The sequence below is a fragment of the Balaenoptera borealis genome (assembly GCF_965194805.1).
Source record: "Balaenoptera borealis genome assembly, chromosome: 12".
In the NCBI taxonomy this organism is placed as follows: Eukaryota; Metazoa; Chordata; class Mammalia; order Artiodactyla; family Balaenopteridae; genus Balaenoptera; species Balaenoptera borealis.
This window is the reverse complement of record NC_138869.1, coordinates 6,720,927-6,738,307: the sequence shown is the minus strand read 5'-3', so window position 1 is coordinate 6,738,307 and position 17,381 is coordinate 6,720,927. Positions and strand designations below refer to the sequence as shown.

Here is a 17,381-nt window from a genome sequence, read left to right as displayed (position 1 = left end):
CCACAGAGCCTGCTCAGCTAGGACACAGTATGTTGGTCCAGTGGCTGGCAGGAGGGGACCCCTGTAACTGGCACATCCATGTGTACCCCAAATTGCAGGGCAGGGCCTATGGGTACCTCTAAGGGTCTGCACTCACCCTAGAGTATCCCTACCCGCCCAAGGGAGCACCCTCTCAGCCAGCCCCATGCCTGGGGCTTTCTCTGTCTCCTTCCAACTCTCCCAAGTCTGACTTGCCTCCTTCTGGTGCTTTCCCTGCCTTTGGAATGAGGAGCCCCAAGTTTTCATTTGCCTAGAGCCCTGCAAATTAGGCAGCTGGTCCTGCAGGCGCACTTGCCCATGTGGGTGAAACTTCTGGAAGCCCAAGGATGCTTTCTGCTCCAGGAATGATCCCACATTCATCCCTCCCCTCACATCCAAACATGACAGAGATGCAGGGATTCTGACTCTGAAAAACAGAGCTCCAAGCGTAACCACTGAAATGGATGAACACAGGGTTTCCTGTCGCCATTTTCCAGGTTAAGAGACCCAAGGAGGCCTCCCCCAGCCTCGGTCTCCTCGTCCTCAGAAGGCCGTGATGAACCGTACTTGCCCCTGAGCTGGCTGGCACCTCCCAGGCACCTCGCTGGGGGCACTTTCTCCTTTCGATCTTCTCAACAGCCCTGAGACCTCAGAGGTGGGGTGTGGCCTGACTCTAAATGCTCTGCCCTTTGCACTGAAGAAAGAGCTTTCCTAGGCCCCAGATGCTCTGTTTTGGGAGCTGGCCAGGCAGGAATGTAGATGATGGAGGTGGAGTGGGTGTGGGCGATAGGGTGTGGTGGGGAGTGGGGCAAACCAGCTGGAGAGGCTGAGCCAGCCTCTCGTCACCAGAGGGAGCAGGGTCCAGGCAGATGGGTCTTCAGACTTTTGAACTTGGAAGTTGGATATGTAGTATACTGCATTTCTTAATTTGAAATGATGGGAGCCAGTTAAAAAATGTAAAATCAACATCACCTGGGGAAAAAGCAAACCATAGTTCCCAGCAGATCAGGCCTTTGAGCCCCCAGTTTTCATCTCCTGCCCTGTTCTCGGGTGTCTGCATAGCACCAGGTGTTGCACTTACCCTGAGAAGGTGTTTACGGAGGGTTTCAGACTCACCCTGAGTCCTGCTCCTCCGGGAACGGTCGGCCAGTCACGTGCCAGGCTCCACGTGTTCTGGCGTCTGGTCCAAGGCACGCGGACGGCAGCCAGGGCTTCAGAGCCGAGGCCGGCTGTGCGAGCGTCCACCTCCTCCACCCGGGACTTGGGGTCTCAGCATCTCGGCTGAGGGACAAGGATGGGCACATGAAGCCAGACGGCCTGGGTTCCTTTCCCAGCACAGGGAGGTGGTGAGGGGGAGTGAGTGACAGTCTCAGGAACCACCATCTAAACTATAAAGCACTTACCCACGTGAGGGGTGATGGGTGGGCATAGGCAGGAGGTACAGCGGGAAGGACACGGTTCCCCCCGAGAGGCCGGGGCTCACGCCGGCTCAGCCCTCACGGTCACGTGACCCTGATCCTTTAAGCCTCGTTTCCCCTCCCTCCCTCCCTGCTGAATGGAGGCTGGAGGCTGCAGGCAGTGCCACCTGCTCTGCAGGGGCTGGTGCATCTCCCCTCCCCCTGGCCCCGGGGGCTTAACTCGGGTGCACCCCTCTCCTCCTGCTCCTACAGGAAACACGTTCAGCACCCTGGCTGGGCTGGTCTTTGACTGGATGATCGTGAAGGACACAGAGGCCGACGGGTACTCAGACACCCACAACGCGCTCCGGTAAGAGGCGCCTGCCTTGGAAGGGAGGCGGGAAGGGGGTTGTTGCTCGGCTCCATGTGGGCTGGGGGCTTCCATCATCATCATCCCCGTCATCGTCCCCCTCGGCTCACACGGTTGTGCAGGAACCTTGCTGCTTGTGCAGCCCACGGGGGTGTGTTCTGTGGGACATCGTCGAGGAGGCTGGGCTGTCCAGCTGCAGAAGAGAAAGCTTGTCCCAGACAATGGGAGCTGTCCCGGGGTGCAGGCGAGGGGTGGGGTCCGGCCCCACTGGGGGTGAGCTAACGGGGAGACAGTTCCGGCTGGGGTGACCTTCCTGCAGTGACCTCTTCCAGGAGCAGGAGGCTGCCTTCCCCAGCACGGGGGTGGAGGTGGGCCTGCAGGCGGACTCCTTGTGAGATGGACTCGTTACCCATCTTGACTCAGTCGGTCCCCCCAACAGCCGTGTGGCTTCTGTAACACTGTCCACGTGCCTTAGGTTGGTAAGGGGTGGAGCTGGAACTTGAACTCAGATCTGTATAGATTCTCACAGTGCAGTGTGGTAGCCATGAGCCCTATCCTGGCTGTTTAAATTTAGACTAGGTGCAGTGGAAAATTCAGATCCTTGGTGCACTGGCCACGTGTCAAGGGCTCGTTAGCTGTGTGGCTGGTGTTACCACACGCTGGACAGGGCAGACGTGGAGCATTTCCATCACAGAAGGTTCTGCTGGCCAGTGCTGGTGCAGACCCAAGGTCTGGGCTAATATCCCCTGCTATGCTGCATTGCCTCATGCTGTATTATAAAAATGTTAAAGAGTATAGTCCCTTTTGGGGGAGGAAGACTTATTTTTTTAAAAACTTTGCAGCAATTTTTAGCGTACAGAAAAGTTGCACGTGTAGTACAGAAGGTGGATTCCCCGAACCATCTGAGAGCAAGTGCCACCCTGGTGCCCGTAACCCCCAGTTATTTTAATGCTCATTTACTACCTCTGAGGACGTTTTCCTGCACATCGACAAGACGGTCATCACAGTTAGGGAGTTAACACTGATGCCCGCAGTCACCAGACCTCGTTCCAGTTTTGCCAGTTTATCCCAATTGTATCCTTTGTAGCAGAACGTGCCCCCCAGGATCACCTGCCGCATGTTGTCCTGTCTCTCCTAGTCTCCGTCCGCGTGGGAGAGTTTCTCGGTCCTTCTCTGACTTTTGGGACGTTGCACTCATGAAGACGGTAGTCCAGTTATTTTACAGACCCTCCCCCATTTCGGGTTTATCTGACTTTCCTCCTGATTAGACCCAGAGTTCTGCATCTTTGCAGGAACATCACAGAGGCGAGATTCCGTATTCTCGTTGCGTCGTATCGTGATTTTGTTGGTCCGTCAATGATTTTGTTCGCTGTCATCACTTGGGTAGGGTGGGGTCTGCCAGGTGCCCTGCTCTGAAGTCACTTTCTTACTCCCTTGCAACTGATAAGTATTTTGTGGGGAGTTACAAGTCTGGCCTTTTGTTTACACCTTCAGAAGTCCAGCTCAGGGTTCCAGGACACATCTAGGCTCAGCTCACGGCCATTTCCACGGCGGGCACCCTCATGCCCTGATGCTGTGCAAGCCAGGTTGCCCTCTTGGGTCAGAGCTCTTTGGGGGCTGGGCTGTCAGCCTCTGTCTCTGGTTGAGCTCTGGAATTTCTGGGGTCTCAGTAAGCCGGGAATGTGGGCTCTAGGTCCAAGAGACCTGCATTCCGGTCCTGGCCTTGTGATGTCCTGCCTGTGGCCGTCATCAAAGACTGTGACCACCTGAGCACCAGCTTCCTCCTGCAGCAGATGGAGGTGTCACTGTGCCCACCTCTGAGGGTGGCAGGGTGGGCGAGCACGTTGACGGGGCTGAGAACCCCTCTCTGGGCCGGGCACATACTAGATGTTCAGGGGATGCTGGTTGCCTGCCCCGCTTCGTGCCACCAGGCTTGTTTCCTGCCCTGACGGCCCCCGGAGCTTCCAAGCACCCAGTACGTAAGCCGAATGCTGACCAAAGTCCAAGGTGCTAAGGGGTGCTGGAACCAGAGTGTCCTGGATTTTCATAAAATACAGCGTGTGACACCTTGTAAAACTGGGCAAGGAAACAAATTACTGCATAGTATAGCGTCCGGCAGATCTTGGGGAGAATGAAAGCGTGTCCAACTGACTGCTCTCATTCGGGTGGAACGGGGGGCTTATCTGTAAATCGCAGGCTGCCAGGGAGAGACTCAGGCTGGCCCCGCTTACCAGCCTGTGCTCTGGGGGTCGCACCCCATCCCGAATTCTCCCTCCCTTCTCCCCACAGCCTAACCCCAGGGAAGGTAGGATTCGATGTGATTCCCTATTCCTAACACTTGAGGGCGTGGTCATTGAACCATTTCCCAGATGCAGGAGCTGGCCAAGGAAGGGGGCTGGGACTCGTGGGGGGCCCTGAAGAGCCCTGGCTGGGCCTGTGGTCCTGGGCCTGCTCTCAGCTTCCGTGAGCCTCACCTTTCACGTCTGTGAGACCAAAACATTTTGACTAAGCGGGCGGTCTTCAAATTTCAGTGCCTGCCTTTTATCATAATCACATTGGGATTTTTATAAAATGCAGATCCCCAGGCTTCGTGCAGACCAAGGGCCGGGCCGGGGCCAGGAATCTGCCTGTTTCACAGGGATGTTGGCAATTCTGATGTAGGACATTTCAGGGACAGGTTTCTAGGCAGCACTGACTAGGTCAGCACCACTTACATGGGGTCTGGCACCACGCAGAGGAGCTTCGGAGAGTGAGTGTGTGAGGTTCCTGGGTTCCACGCATCAGGTCTGACCGCACGTTCCTTTTCCAGCATCCTGACTTTTTTGGAGTCCACGTACATCCCTCCCTCCTACATCTCAGAGATGGAGAAGGCGGCCAAGCAGGGGGACACCATCTTGGTGTCCGGGATGAAGACGGGGAGTTCCAAGCTGAAGGCACGCATCCAGGAGGCCGTGTACAAGGTGGGCGCACGCGGGCACCTGCGCTCCGGGGCGGGATCTGGACGACTGGTTCCCTCACATATTTAGTAGCAGAGAAGAGATGCCCTACCGCGAACGGTGTCTGGTGTGAGCCACGGCTTAGGAACAGGTGGCCGGGGCACCAGAGCCGCCACCTCTGCAGTCACAAGGCATCTTCTCGCCTCAATTTCCAGGGAGGTCCGGAAGCAGTGGGGTTGGCATCAACTAGCTTATCTTCAGTGAGCTCCCCTGTCCTGCTGTAGAGACACATCCGAGCCTTTGGAAGTCCCAGGGTCTGCCAGCCATTTCACCCTGTTCCCCACCTTGAGCCCTGACACTGGTTGCCTGGTCCCACATGTGTAGGGCTCGGACTCCGGAACCCCCCTCCCCACGTCGTCTGGCCTCACCAGCACCTGCTTCTCCATCAAAGCCCCATTTTGGGAGTGGAGGTGGGGCAGGGGCAGAAAGGACAGCGAGAAGTGGGTTTAGCCAAGGCCTGGTTCCTTCCTGGTTCTTGTGGGCTCAGGTCTGCCCTGCCTGGGCCTCCTTTGGAGCTGCAGACCTGGGGTCTTCCTCTTGTTTGCCTGGTTCCTGGAGCCCACGCAGGAAGTTTGCGGTACATCTGCTGGTTAATTTCTAAAGTGACAGATGAGAATTCGCTCTCTTCAGCGGTTTAGCTGTAGTTTGGGAATCCTGGAGGGTTTTGGAAACGTGAAGCAGCCACGTCCGGGGCAGTCCTGCAACGTGCCTGGGATTGCAGTTAGTATTTGGGGAGTTTGTCTCCTTGTGTCCTGGGCCGGGACCGGGCCCCCGCTGAGCTGCAAAGGCGGCCTTGTCCTGCCTGTGGAAAGCATCCACCTCAGAGCCCGGCCCAAGGTGGGTGCTCTGTGTGGTGGTTTTTTCTTTTTAATGTATCAGAGATACTATTTAACTTACTGGTTTTTTTCTATTGAGTTATAGTTGACATACAACATTATAGTAGTTTCAGGTGTACAACATAATGATTCGATATTTGTATATATTGCAGAATGATCATAATAAGTCTAGTTAACATTTGTCACTATATGTAGTTACAGAGTATATTTTTTTTGTGATGGCAACTTTTAAGACCTATGCCGTTAGCAACTTTCAAATGTGCAATACAGTTATGTTAATTATAGTCCCCATGCTATACAGGACATCCCAGGGCTTATTTATTTTATAACTGGAAGTGGGTACTTTTTGACCCTCTTCACCCATTTTGCCCACCCCCTTTTTGGCAACCACTAATCTGTTCTCTGTGTCTGTGAGCTTGGGTGTTTTGTTGTGTTTTTTAGATTCCACATGTAAGTGAGACCATATGTTATTTGTCTTTCTCTGTCCCGAAGGGGAGGAGCTCAGTCAGCACCTAGATCCAGATCCAGACTGGTTAGAAGCCAGACTCTCAGACAACAGCTTTTTTTTTTCTAATTAATTTTTTTTTTTTAGATTTTAACTTATTATTTATTTATTTATTTTTGGGCCACGTCGGGTCTTCGTTGCGGCGCACAGGCTTCTCTCTCGTTGTGGCGTGCGGGTTTTCTCTTCTCTAGTTGTGGCGCGCGGGTTCCAGAGCACGTGGGCTCTGTACTTTGGGCACACAGGCTCTCTAGTTGAAGCACACGGGCTTAGTTGCCCCGCGGCATGTGGGATCTTAGTTCCCTGACCAGGGATCGAACCCGCGTCCCCTGCATTGGAAGGTGGATTCTTTACCCCTGGACCACCAGGGAAGTCCCCAGACGACAGCTTTTAAAGGACACACATATGTACAGTCCTCTGGGGTTGCGAGCAGAGCCTCCCTGGCCCCCAGAGCCAGGGGATCTGGGGGTGTCTCCTGGGCGGCAGTCACAAGAATCGGGGCTCCAGACAAGGGTGCAGGCTCCTTTCTGGGAGACGCCATGAGCTGTAGTGAGGCAATGGGGGGGTACAAAGATAATGTCCACAGCCTACGTTCCCCGAGAGCCCCTCTGTAGACCCTACACGTGACAACCCTGAAGCCTGCCCTCCAGGCCAAAGCCTCTTTCCTGCAGGTAGGCCTCTTCCACCTAATGGCTGGGGGGGGTGTCAGTCAGCTGTGTGTGCAGTGTCGGGGGTCGTAGCCCAAGCACTGTCTCTGATTTGACGGTCCTGTGGGGCCCAAGGGCCCCCAGGGCCAGGTGATCCAGGGGCATCCCCTGGGCGGCAGCCGCGAAACCCAGGGCACCAGGTGTAAGAGCTGGGGTCCTAGACACATATAAGAGCCCCCCTCCTAGAGATGCCGATGCTCTGGAGTGGGGCAGAGGGAGGGCATGAAGGTATGTCTCCCCAACCCCCAAGGCCTCAGGAAGGGTTTACTGTCAGCCTTTAGATGTGTGTTTAATTAGAAGCCGCCCCTCAGGTGCAGCCGTGATGATTAGCTAATGGGCCTCTTTCCAGAAAGATCGGGTTTCTCTGCTGTGCCCTGGGGCTGGTAGCTGATTAAGAACTCTTTCTCCGTTGGTTGCGGTCCTGTGGGACCCAAGAGCCCACGGCTGGGCACCAGAGACGGGCATGGAGACACATTCTCTGGCAGCAGCTGCCAGAATCAGTGCACCAGAGGGGGGTATATACTCCTTTCTGTAAGAAACAGGCACGCTCAAGTGAGGAGAGGGGCTATGACGGTGCCCTTGCCGCCCCCGTTCCTGAGAGCCGTCTGTGGGCCCCTCTGCGCAGGCAGATAAGCCTCTTTCTCAGAAAGCCCGGCGTGTGTCCGTCTGCTGTCTGTGCAGTGCCCTAGGGTGGTGTCCCGCCAAGAATAGTCTCTCCAATCGTCACGGTCCTGTGGGACGCAGGAGTACGGCCCCCAGCACGAGCCTTTGGGGCTTTTGTGGGTGGAGCCCCTGGGCCCCTAGTGGCCTCTGTATCCATAGCCATCACTCCTGGCTCCTCGCTTTTCTTTCTGTTTACTTCTTACTATTTAAAATTGAGCTACAACCTACATACTGTAAAGTGATGTGCTCGGTATACTTTGGCAATGACCTCTAAATGGCTGCCTGCTGTACCACAGGGCTCCCCTGGGGTTCTGGGGTGTCCAAGGTGCTGCCTTGTGTTCTCACCCTAACCTCTCTGTGCCCACATGAACAGACTGAAAAGTTCTAAAGACCCTTTCTCTTGCTCACACTGACCCCTACTCCGGGCCCACCTCACCTTTTCTCTCTTCCTCATGCTAAGAACGTCCGCCCCGCGGAGGTCAGGCTGCTGATTTTGGAGAACATCCTTCTGAACCCAGCTTATGACGTCTACCTCATGGTGGGGACATCCATCCGCTACAAGGTGCAGAAGATCAGGCAAGGAAAGATTACAGGTGGGTCACCAGCTCAGCTTGGTACTCATGGCAACGGCTCCCCTTTTTTATCGTGGTGAAATAGGCATAACATAAAATTTACCATTTTAACTATTTTTAAGTGTTAATTTTAGTGACGTTGATTACATTCACATTTCGTGCAACTATCACCACCATCCATCACCAGAATTTTCTCATGTTCCCAAACTGAAACCCTGTGCCCATAAAACACTGACTCCCCATCCCCCTTCCCCAGCCCCTGACAACCACCCTTGTGCTTTCTGTTCCTATGAATCTGACTGTCCTCGGGACCTCATATAAGTGGAATCATGTAGTATTTGTCCTTTTGTGTCTGGCTTATTTCACTGAGCAGAATGTCCTCAAGGTTCATCCATGTGGTAGCAGGTGCCAGAATGTCCTTCCTTTTCATGGTCAAATAACATTCCATTGTCTGTATAGACCACGTTTTAGACCCTCAGCCATGGATGGACACTTGGTTTGCTTCCACCTCTTGGCTGTTGTAAATAGTGCTACTATGAACATAGGTGTGTAAATATCTCTTCGAGACCCTGCTTTCCATCTTTTTGGGTTTATAATCCCTTTGTTTTAAGAATGTCCGAAGCCATGAGCTTCACGTTGGACTGGGTTTTGCCAGTGGGTCTGCCACTGACTGCAGGCAGCCTTGGCAAGACGCTGCTCCCTTTTGGGCCTCAGTTTCTCTGTTGGAGCCCTCGAGGCCTTTCTGCCTGTGCTGAGGGCAGAATGAATTAATGGACGTGGATTTTTTCTGGAAATTCTAAAGTGCCGTGTACATGTGATGCATTTTCAGTGGTGAGTGTTCTTAATGCAGCACCAAGCCTCCTAAGAATTATTATCGTTATCATGTTTTTGTTTAGTTTACACACATTTCTTGGTCAGAGCACAGGTCATCTAGTATCTCGGGTACAAGAGTGTCCCATTCTAGGCCCGAGCGCTTGGACGCATGTCTGGGCAGGTGCTTCCCCCAGGTTGCTGGCTGCTCTGTCTGTAATACAGGGCATCAGTTAAGAAGCGTGTAGGTGCTTCAGCATCCGAGCAGCCTGGGCTTGGTCCATAGTTGGGTCTGAAAGTCTGAGGGCAGTGGGTCTGGTCAGTCATTACTGTGTGGCAGGGCGCTGCACCCCGGGGGAGGCCTCAGAGCCGAGGACAGGCCCCTGCTTCCCCGAGGCCCGGTTCTCTCCCACACGGGGTGCCCTGCTGAAGGGCAGTAGACTGGGAGTCCCAAGCGTCCCCATGTGCTGGGCGTGCAGCGTCCGGCTCTTTTGCACCTGTCAACATGCAGGCGGGTTGTGTACGAAGCTGGGCTGGGGGTCCTGGCCAGAGCCTGGCGTGCACCGCAGACTTTCGGGAAGCAGAGTCTAAAAGCAACGGGACGGACCTGGGTGTGGCTTTCTGAGACTCTTAAAGGGGAGGTGGCTCAGCGGTGGAGTTCTCAGGACCCTGTCCCTGCGTCCTCAGGCGGAACGCAGTGGAGACAAGTTGAAAGGCCAGAGGGCACCCACAGGGGCCTCTCAGAAATACCCTCTCCACCGGAGCACTGTCTCGAACACATTGTGGCCTGATGGAGACAGCCTGGAACATCTGACCGTCATGAGAGTTTCCTAGGTGTTGTGCTTTTCACATTATGACCCAACAACTCTGTGAGGTGGGTTTCATTAATACCCTGTTTCACGGACGAAGAAACTGAGGCACAGAATGCCTGATAGTCACAAAGCTGTCGGGTCCTTGGCCTTAATCACTCCTGCAGGGTCGAGTGGTCCTGGGCCCCAGAGGAGCACAAGAAGGGCTTTCTGTTCTCCCAGGGCAGGGCGGGTGGCCCCTTTGTGAGGGCAGATGAGGGCGGGGAGCTGTGCCCCCACCAGGGAGGTTAGAGGGGATTTAATAAAGAGGGATTCAGAGCTCACCCTTCGGTGCATGGCCCAGATGGACAGCACATCCCAAGACACCCAGAGAACTTCGGGGTTTGCTCACTGACCTACGGTAGAAGTCAAAGAATGGGGCACATGAAAGATACCCCCGGACAGGAAGTAGTTAAGCTGCCTCTCTTGCATCTGTGTGATAATGAGATGGAAAGCGCCTCCAAAAATAAACACACCTACGTGACTGATGGTATCGGGTGCCACAGGGCTGGAGTGGATTCCAGACAGATGCTCTGGGGGCACAGATGGGGGAGGAGCCAGCAAAGGTCCACCGAGAACAAGACGTCTGGGTGGAAGTTCACTGTGCATTTGTTTTGATGGGTTGTGTTGTTTTTTTTGTTTTTTTTTAAATTGAGATACAATTCACATCACTGTCATTTTTAACTGGCTGCTAGACAGGAAAGTCAGGGGGTGACATCATTGCAGGGAACATGAATTTTGGCAGGCCCCTGTCTTGCACGCCATCCCGCAGAAGGTTCAGAGAATTACAGGTGAGAGAGCAGTTACCCCAAATTAGTTCTTCATATTTTCTTTCAGTCTTTCCTCCTTAAAAATGTAATGTTGCTTCTTGCCTTCCATATTTTTATTTCCTGACGTCTGCCTGCCTTCTGTTAAGTAGTGGCTTCCTTTCTCTCGGGCCCGTTTACAGAGTCCCTGCTCTGTACTGTGGGCACTGCTGGGGGGCTGCAGTGGTCAGGGGGCTGCCCGGGTTCCTCCCGCCTGGAGCTCCAGTGTTGACCTGCAGACACCCCCGCCAGTGGGGCAGGCGAGGGAAGAGAGGGGCCTGGAGGAGGGGTGTCTGTGAGGCCATGGGCAGCGTTCCCAGCACGGAGAGGGGGCACAGCCTTCTCCCCTCGCTCCTCGGTGCCTGGTGCTGGCATTGCAGATGCGCCCGGCCCAGTAACCAACCTATTAGACAGAACAAGATGTGGGGAGGACGAGCTGGCTGAGGAAGTCGATGTCTGAAAAGAACCCGGGTGACGGGAATGCTGGAAATTACTGGGATAAATTGTGCTGAGGTTGGAAAAAGGACGGGTGTGGGACAGGGGTTCCTGCGTCCAAGACTCAGCTGGTAAAGGACCCATCGCACCCTGAGCCGTGGCCTCCCAGAGCGAGTGCATGCTGGGCTGCCTGATGGGCTGGCCTCGGAGGCAGGACAGTGGGCTCCTTGTCATCTTGGGCTCAGACCCACTGCCCCCAGAGCTCCATGGTCCTCCCCGGACCCTGCATGGGGTGGGAGTGGGGGGGTTCTGACAATTAGAAGCACATCTCGGGGGTCAGCCAGGGTCGGGAGGGGTCAGAGACCGGGTCTCCTAGGAGAACGTGGGCCTCCTGGCCATGGAAGGGCAGCCTACAGGATGACCCGTTACCCTCAGCGGGTGATAGCAGGGCTGGATTGGGGCCCCAGGAGCAGCCTTCCTCTGCCTGTGGACAAACGGGGACCTTTCACATCCGCAAAGGCTTCCTTGTTCAGTGCCTCTGAGAAGTAGTGAGGTCCTGCAATACAAGAGGTGTCGAAGGGGTCCGCCAGACGAGCCCTCCTCTTCATCGCCTTCGGGCTTTGTAAGTAGGGTTACGTCATATGGTGCAAGATCCGTCCAGAGTCGGTCTATTTATTTCCTAAAAGGGCCCTCTTCGTTTGCAGAATGTTAAACAAGGGAGGACGCTAGTGCCTCCTGAAGCAGCACCGAGCAATGCTGCTCTCGTTACCTTATTATTTTATTATGACGTGTATCCTTGATGCACTGCTGCTGTGTTCTGATCACTGGGTACATCGTCTACAAGAGTCTCAGCCCAGCATGGCTGGGCTTCCCCATTAGAGACCAGGAAGTGGGTTGTGTGGACTGGAGGGGCTTCTCAGTTGCAGCGAGAGTCAGAATCCCCTGCAGGGCCTGTGCAAACGCAGAGCGCTGGCTGCCCGCCCGCACCCCTCCTCCCCCATCCCCCGAGTTTGGTTCAGCAGGTCTGGGATGGGGCCAGTTATCTGCAGTTTCCCAGGTGATGCTGATGGTCCGGGGAACACACTTTGAGAACCCTCTGTTCCAGGGCAAATTCTTGGGGACTTATTGGAACACACAACAGATACCCTAGGACAAGAGATGGGCAAGTTGACCCCCCCCCACCTTTCAGAATTCCTGGGAGTTTTGAAGGATGTTCTAGCTGAAACTCCTCCAGGATCCTTGTCCTGGGCGCCTCCCATGGCAGCCCCTGCCTGGGACCCAGTGGTGAGCAGGGAAGCCGTCTGTGGTCCTTGCATCCTGTCCCTCTCTCATGCAAGAGGGCTGCAACGGGGCCACGTACGCAGGCACAGTGAGTGGGTTATTTGGAATCCCCCAGAGGACCCCCAGGTCCAGTGAGCCCCACCCTGGGCCCCTCGCTGCAGAAGCAGAGTTCACTTGCTTCCGTGATGAACAGAAAAGGGTCTGATGTTGGTATCCTGCCAGCAGCTGGCAGTTTGAGTCACAGGCTGTGCTTAATTTAAAAAAAAAAAAAAAGCTGCTCATGGCATCCAGAAAAAAGTGATTGCCTCTGAAAATTCATGGAGAGTGTCAGCTTTGTCCACAGGCATGGAGAATAATATTAAAATTTAAAGCACTGAAAAAAAATTAAGCCAAAAAAAAAAAAAAAATCAAGCAGCTGTACTGACAGCAGGGTCCAGGGATTGGGGTGGGGGAGGGAGGTGACATTGACTTTTAACATTTCCTGTCTTTGCTCTCTCTCCCCGTTTTGTTCTTCTTTGTTTCTGGGTGGCCAGAACTCTCAATGCCCTCCGATCAGTACGAGCTACAGCTTCAGAACAACGTCTGGGGCCCCGAGGGAGACCCGGGCCGGCCCGTGGCGGTCTTGGCCCAGGACACATCGTTGGTCACCGCGGTGCAGCTGGGACAGAGCAACCTGGTCCTCGGCCACAGGAGTATCCTTTTCCCGGGCAGCACGCACACATCTGCGTGTCCTGCACAGGAGACGTGCTGTTTGGAAGTCAAGTCACTTTTCTCCCTGAAAGCTTGGCGAGGCTAAAAATAGCCCCGTTTTCCCTCAAGGTCTGAAAATCAGAAAGGACCAAAATCGCACCCCAGCTGAGCGCAATCGCTCACCTCTGGGGAGACTTGCTGGAGACGTTTTGAGGTGAGGGGCGGTGGCCGGAGAGGAGCCCCAACCCCGCCTCCGGAACCTTCTCTGGTCTCATCTGAGGGGCCTGGCCGAGGCTGTTTCCACACCAGGGTGTGGGTTGTCATGTGTCCCCAACTTGTTCGCATGCCCCAGGTGGTCTCCAGGGTCCTTGCAGAGGGCCGCTTTTGGAGTGGAGGAAGTGCCCTGTGGCCGCTGATTCTGGAAGAGGCCTGTGCTGTGCGTGGCCTCGGGCTGGGACCTTCCCATCCCCTCTTCTCCCCACGTGGTGTTGATGATAACGAAGCCGCGGGAGCCAAGCTGACAATTGCCAGCTGGTTTATTTGTTCCTTAATTCAGAATCCAGGTATCCGCATGCAGGGCGCTTCCCGGTTACCCAATAGCACCATCTACGTGGTGGAACCCGGGTACCTGGGTGAGTGTGGGCATCCTGGGTCGTTTGTGATTACAGGAGTTAAAAAGTCAAATAAAAGTAACAGCCCCCCAGGAACTGCTTCACTCTGGCCAGCTCTGCCAGCGGGGAGGCCCGGGACATCAGTGCCACCCTGCCCTTCCCGGGGCTGCCCCCCCCAGCCCTTCCCCTGTCTGTGCACAGAATAAGCAGAGGGTAGACCAAGATCGGCTGGTGGCCAGCTCTGCAGGGAGAGAAACAGGATAGGGTAGAGTGGGGGAGGGCTCTGTCTTCTGGTTTTATACCAGGGCTCTGCCCAGACCTCACCATGGCTATGGACGTTTGGAAGATGCCTTGGCGGAAAAGAGGGGGAGGCTTGAGGCCGAGAGAGGAGGGGAGGAGTCCACAGCCACGGAGGACCCGCACGGGCACAGCCAGGGCCCAGGAGCTGCCGTAGAGACGCCCCCTGGAAAGATGTCTGGACGCACGTGTTACCTGGGCCTGAGCCGCCTCACCTGTTGGGCGCCCTGAGGTGGTTCGGGTGAGAGAGCTGTTGGCTGATGCCCAGCGGCCCCTGGTCCTCTTGTTGGCTGCTGAGTGAGGCTGCTGTTGGGTGAGACCCACGCTGGCATGTGGTGGCCTCGGGCAGGTGGCCCTGTGTGTCTTGGGAGCTCCATCCGCTCAGAATCCTTGGTACCTTCTGTCTGTCTGGCACGTGCGGGGCACTGGAGTCTGGAGGAGGGAAGTGGGGGCCTTGTGCTTGGTTTTGCAGGGAGAGACCGCTGCAAACAGACGGTGACAGGACAGTGGTAAAGAGTTAGTAAACGTGAGTGCCGCGGAAGGGCTTGTGGGAGATGGTACTCGAGGCAGGCCTTTTCTCAGACGCTGCTCTTGTGCGGGTTCGTTACCCTGGCAGAGGCACAGCTCAGGCGATGGCTTGGAGGTGGGAGGCACGTGGCATTGCAGGGGTCAGCCAGCAGCTGGCGGCATCGAGTGTGGGAACAGAGCTGGAGGCCTGGGAGGGCAGGGCCGGCTCACAGGGAGAGCGCTCACAGTGTAGACCTACTGTGGATTCAGGGTGTAGACTCACTGTGGATTCAGGGTGTAGACTCACTGTGGATTCAGAGTATAGATTCACTGTGGATTCAGAGTGTAGACTCACGGTGGATTCAGGGTGTAGACTCACGGTGGATTCAGAGTGTAGACTCACTGTGGATTCAGAGTATAGATTCACTGTGGATTCAGGGTGTAGACTCACGGTGGATTCAGGGTGTAGACTCACGGTGGATTCAGAGTGTAGACTCACTGTGGATTCAGAGTATAGATTCACGGTGGATTCAGGGTGTAGACTCACAGTGGATTCAGGGTGTAGACCTACTGTGCACTCAGAGCGTAGACCTACTGTGGGTTCAGAGTGCAGACTCACTGTGGGTTCAGAGCGTAGATCTACTATAGATTCAGAGCACAGACTCAGAGTGGACCCAGAGCGTAGACCGTGGGTTCAGGGTGTAGGCTCACTGTGGGTCAGAGCCACCGTGGACAGAGTCAAGTTTGAATGGGCCCTGGAGCAGCCGGTGGGGAATGTTTTGCCCTGGTGCACCTGAGGTCAGCTCAGGCCTGCTGTGGGCATCAGGCCTCACCGTCACGCACAGCTGGCCCCTCCCCGGGGGAGCGCAGAGGAGCGGCCTTGGGGCCCCGGTGCTGACCAGGCCCCTGTGGCCTCAGCGCTGAGGCTCTGCGCCTGCCTGTTTCGTAGGCTTCACAGTCTACCCTGGTGGCAGGTGGGTGCTCGAGACCGGCCGCCTGTACGAAATCACCGTCGAAGTGCTTGACAAGTCCGGCAACAAGGTCTACCTGTCGGATGTGAGTCCCCCTTCGGGCCTGATGGAGTTGGGGGAGTGGGGTGCATCTCCTGGAGCAGCTGCCCAACGAGCAGCCCCCAAACACAGGGGGCCCTGAGCAGGCAGGCTGAGTTGGGGTGCTTCCTAGCGGTGCTGCCGGGTCCATGGAAGACACTGTCGTGGGACCCCTCGGGCGTCTCAAGAGCCTGTAAGCCTGTGAGTCTGCACCAGGGGCCCCGCTTCCTACAGGGCTGGAGCTGGGAGAGGAGGCCGCGGGTAGCAGGGTCACAAAGGCAGTGCCGCGGAGGTGGCGTCTGCCCGCTGCCCTCCTGCCCCTCCTCATTAGCCCGGGGACCTCACAGCACTGAGAGTCCATCCTTCCCTGCCCTGCAGAGCCTCAGGGCCAGGAATACCTGCAACGTGTCCAGAAGGCCCCTTGACTGAGGCCAAGCTCAGTAGCTTCCTGGCTATGGAAAGAACATCACAAATGGGCAGGTGGAAAGAAGTCTCGGCCGTGTTTGGTCCTTTGTGAGAAATTCCCAGGATCAGGAGAATCTCCGGACCTTCCTTGTGGGGTCTGAGGTTTCAAGGAGGGGGCGAGGTTCCCCTTCAGCCTCTCTGCAGAAGCCACTGCCTTCCTTGTGTTACTAGACAAAGACTCTGTCGATCACCATTTTGGGTGAAATTAGCTCTAAGGGCTTTTGATGTCCTTTTTTGTATTTGGTGGTTTCCTTGCTGGGACCGCAGGGTCTGAGAGCCGACAGTAGCCTTCGGGCTCACGAGTGCCAGGTCCTCGGGTCACGAGGGGAGGGCAGCCTGGGAGGGATCAGAGGCCAGAGCACTCAGAGCTCAGATCCAGGGCTTCGTGTAGTTCATCAGCCTGGCCTGGCTGCTGTTTTGGGGCCACACGGCTTCTTTCCTGAGTTGTCCCGGGAGCTCCTCTCACCTTCCTGCCTCACCTTCCAGAACATCCACATCGAAACCATGCTCCCTGCAGAGTTCTTTGAGGTTCTGGCTTCTTCCCAGAATGGGTCGTACCATCATGTCAGGGCGACAAAGAAGGGCCAGACGGCCATCGAGGCCGCCCTCACCTCCGTGGTGGACCAGGCAAGTTGGCGCCTCCCTCGGCAGCCGCCCCCCCCCCCCCGCCCCCCGGGACCTTCGCAGACGGAAATGTCAAACCAGGCTGGACATGAGCCCGGGGGAGTCGGGGCCCCAAGAGTGCACTGCTGTCGTGGGCACCACAGCGGGGGGGGGGGGTGTCCCTCCTGCTCTGGGCTCACGGTGGTGTCCGGGGCTAGGGGGTTTGGCCTTTCCCTGTCCCCTGTCCCTGTGCTGGGCCAGAGCCCCTCTTCCTCTGCCCTTTGCTGGCCCCTGTAAAAGTGAGCCTGCACCTCTGGGACTGGGGCTAGAAACCCTTGCTGGGAGCAGTGTTGGGCCCGTGTGTCCAGCTGTGCACTGACCAGGGCCCACGAGCATCTCTTTGGCTGTTTTGGCTGCTTGGATCCTTCAAAGTTTTAAAATATCCCCCTGTATTTAAAAGGCCAGTCAGTTTCGGTGGGAGCAGATTTTACTGATTGGAAGCTTGGCGTGGGTATTCTTATCTTCCTACCCCACACCAACCTCTCCCGGACCTGGCAGCGGCAGAAATGGCCTGTGAGCCAGGCAGAGATTCCTACCAAAGTGACCACTTCTGTTCTGGGGGTTTTGGGCGAGTTGCTTTCATGCCGCATGACTAGATTTCCCCATCCGTAAAGTGGGGATAACCACATCCGTCCCGTCAGGGGTGCTGTGAGGATGCAGTCAAGCAGCGTTTCTTTGAGTGGCAGTTACAGAGCCACCAAAAGCCGTCTCCATGGAGATGGAGAAGGCCGCAGGGTACCAGGCATCTTCCTTCCCACTCCCCCACAACTGAAAAGTCTACCCTGGGGACCAGTCCCCAGGGAGGGGCGGGGGCCTGCTTGAGTGCTGACCTGGTTGTCATGGTGGCATACGGCACCC

General features: G+C 55.8%; 1 protein-coding gene across 2 annotated transcripts in view; it reads left to right on the top strand.

The window, feature by feature from the left end:
- The window catches only part of NUP210 (nucleoporin 210), a 106,473-nt gene that overhangs the window by 23,383 nt on the left and 65,709 nt on the right, over positions 1 to 17,381 (top strand). For both annotated transcript variants that reach the window (XM_082345179.1, XM_082345178.1), the window contains exons 4-10: positions 1,689 to 1,785; positions 4,595 to 4,745; positions 7,950 to 8,082; positions 12,775 to 12,933; positions 13,495 to 13,563; positions 15,296 to 15,402; positions 16,347 to 16,487. In XM_082345179.1, coding sequence (XP_082201305.1) covers positions 1,689 to 1,785; positions 4,595 to 4,745; positions 7,950 to 8,082; positions 12,775 to 12,933; positions 13,495 to 13,563; positions 15,296 to 15,402; positions 16,347 to 16,487 — 857 coding nt within the window. The remainder of the gene's footprint in view (positions 1 to 1,688; positions 1,786 to 4,594; positions 4,746 to 7,949; positions 8,083 to 12,774; positions 12,934 to 13,494; positions 13,564 to 15,295; positions 15,403 to 16,346; positions 16,488 to 17,381) is intronic.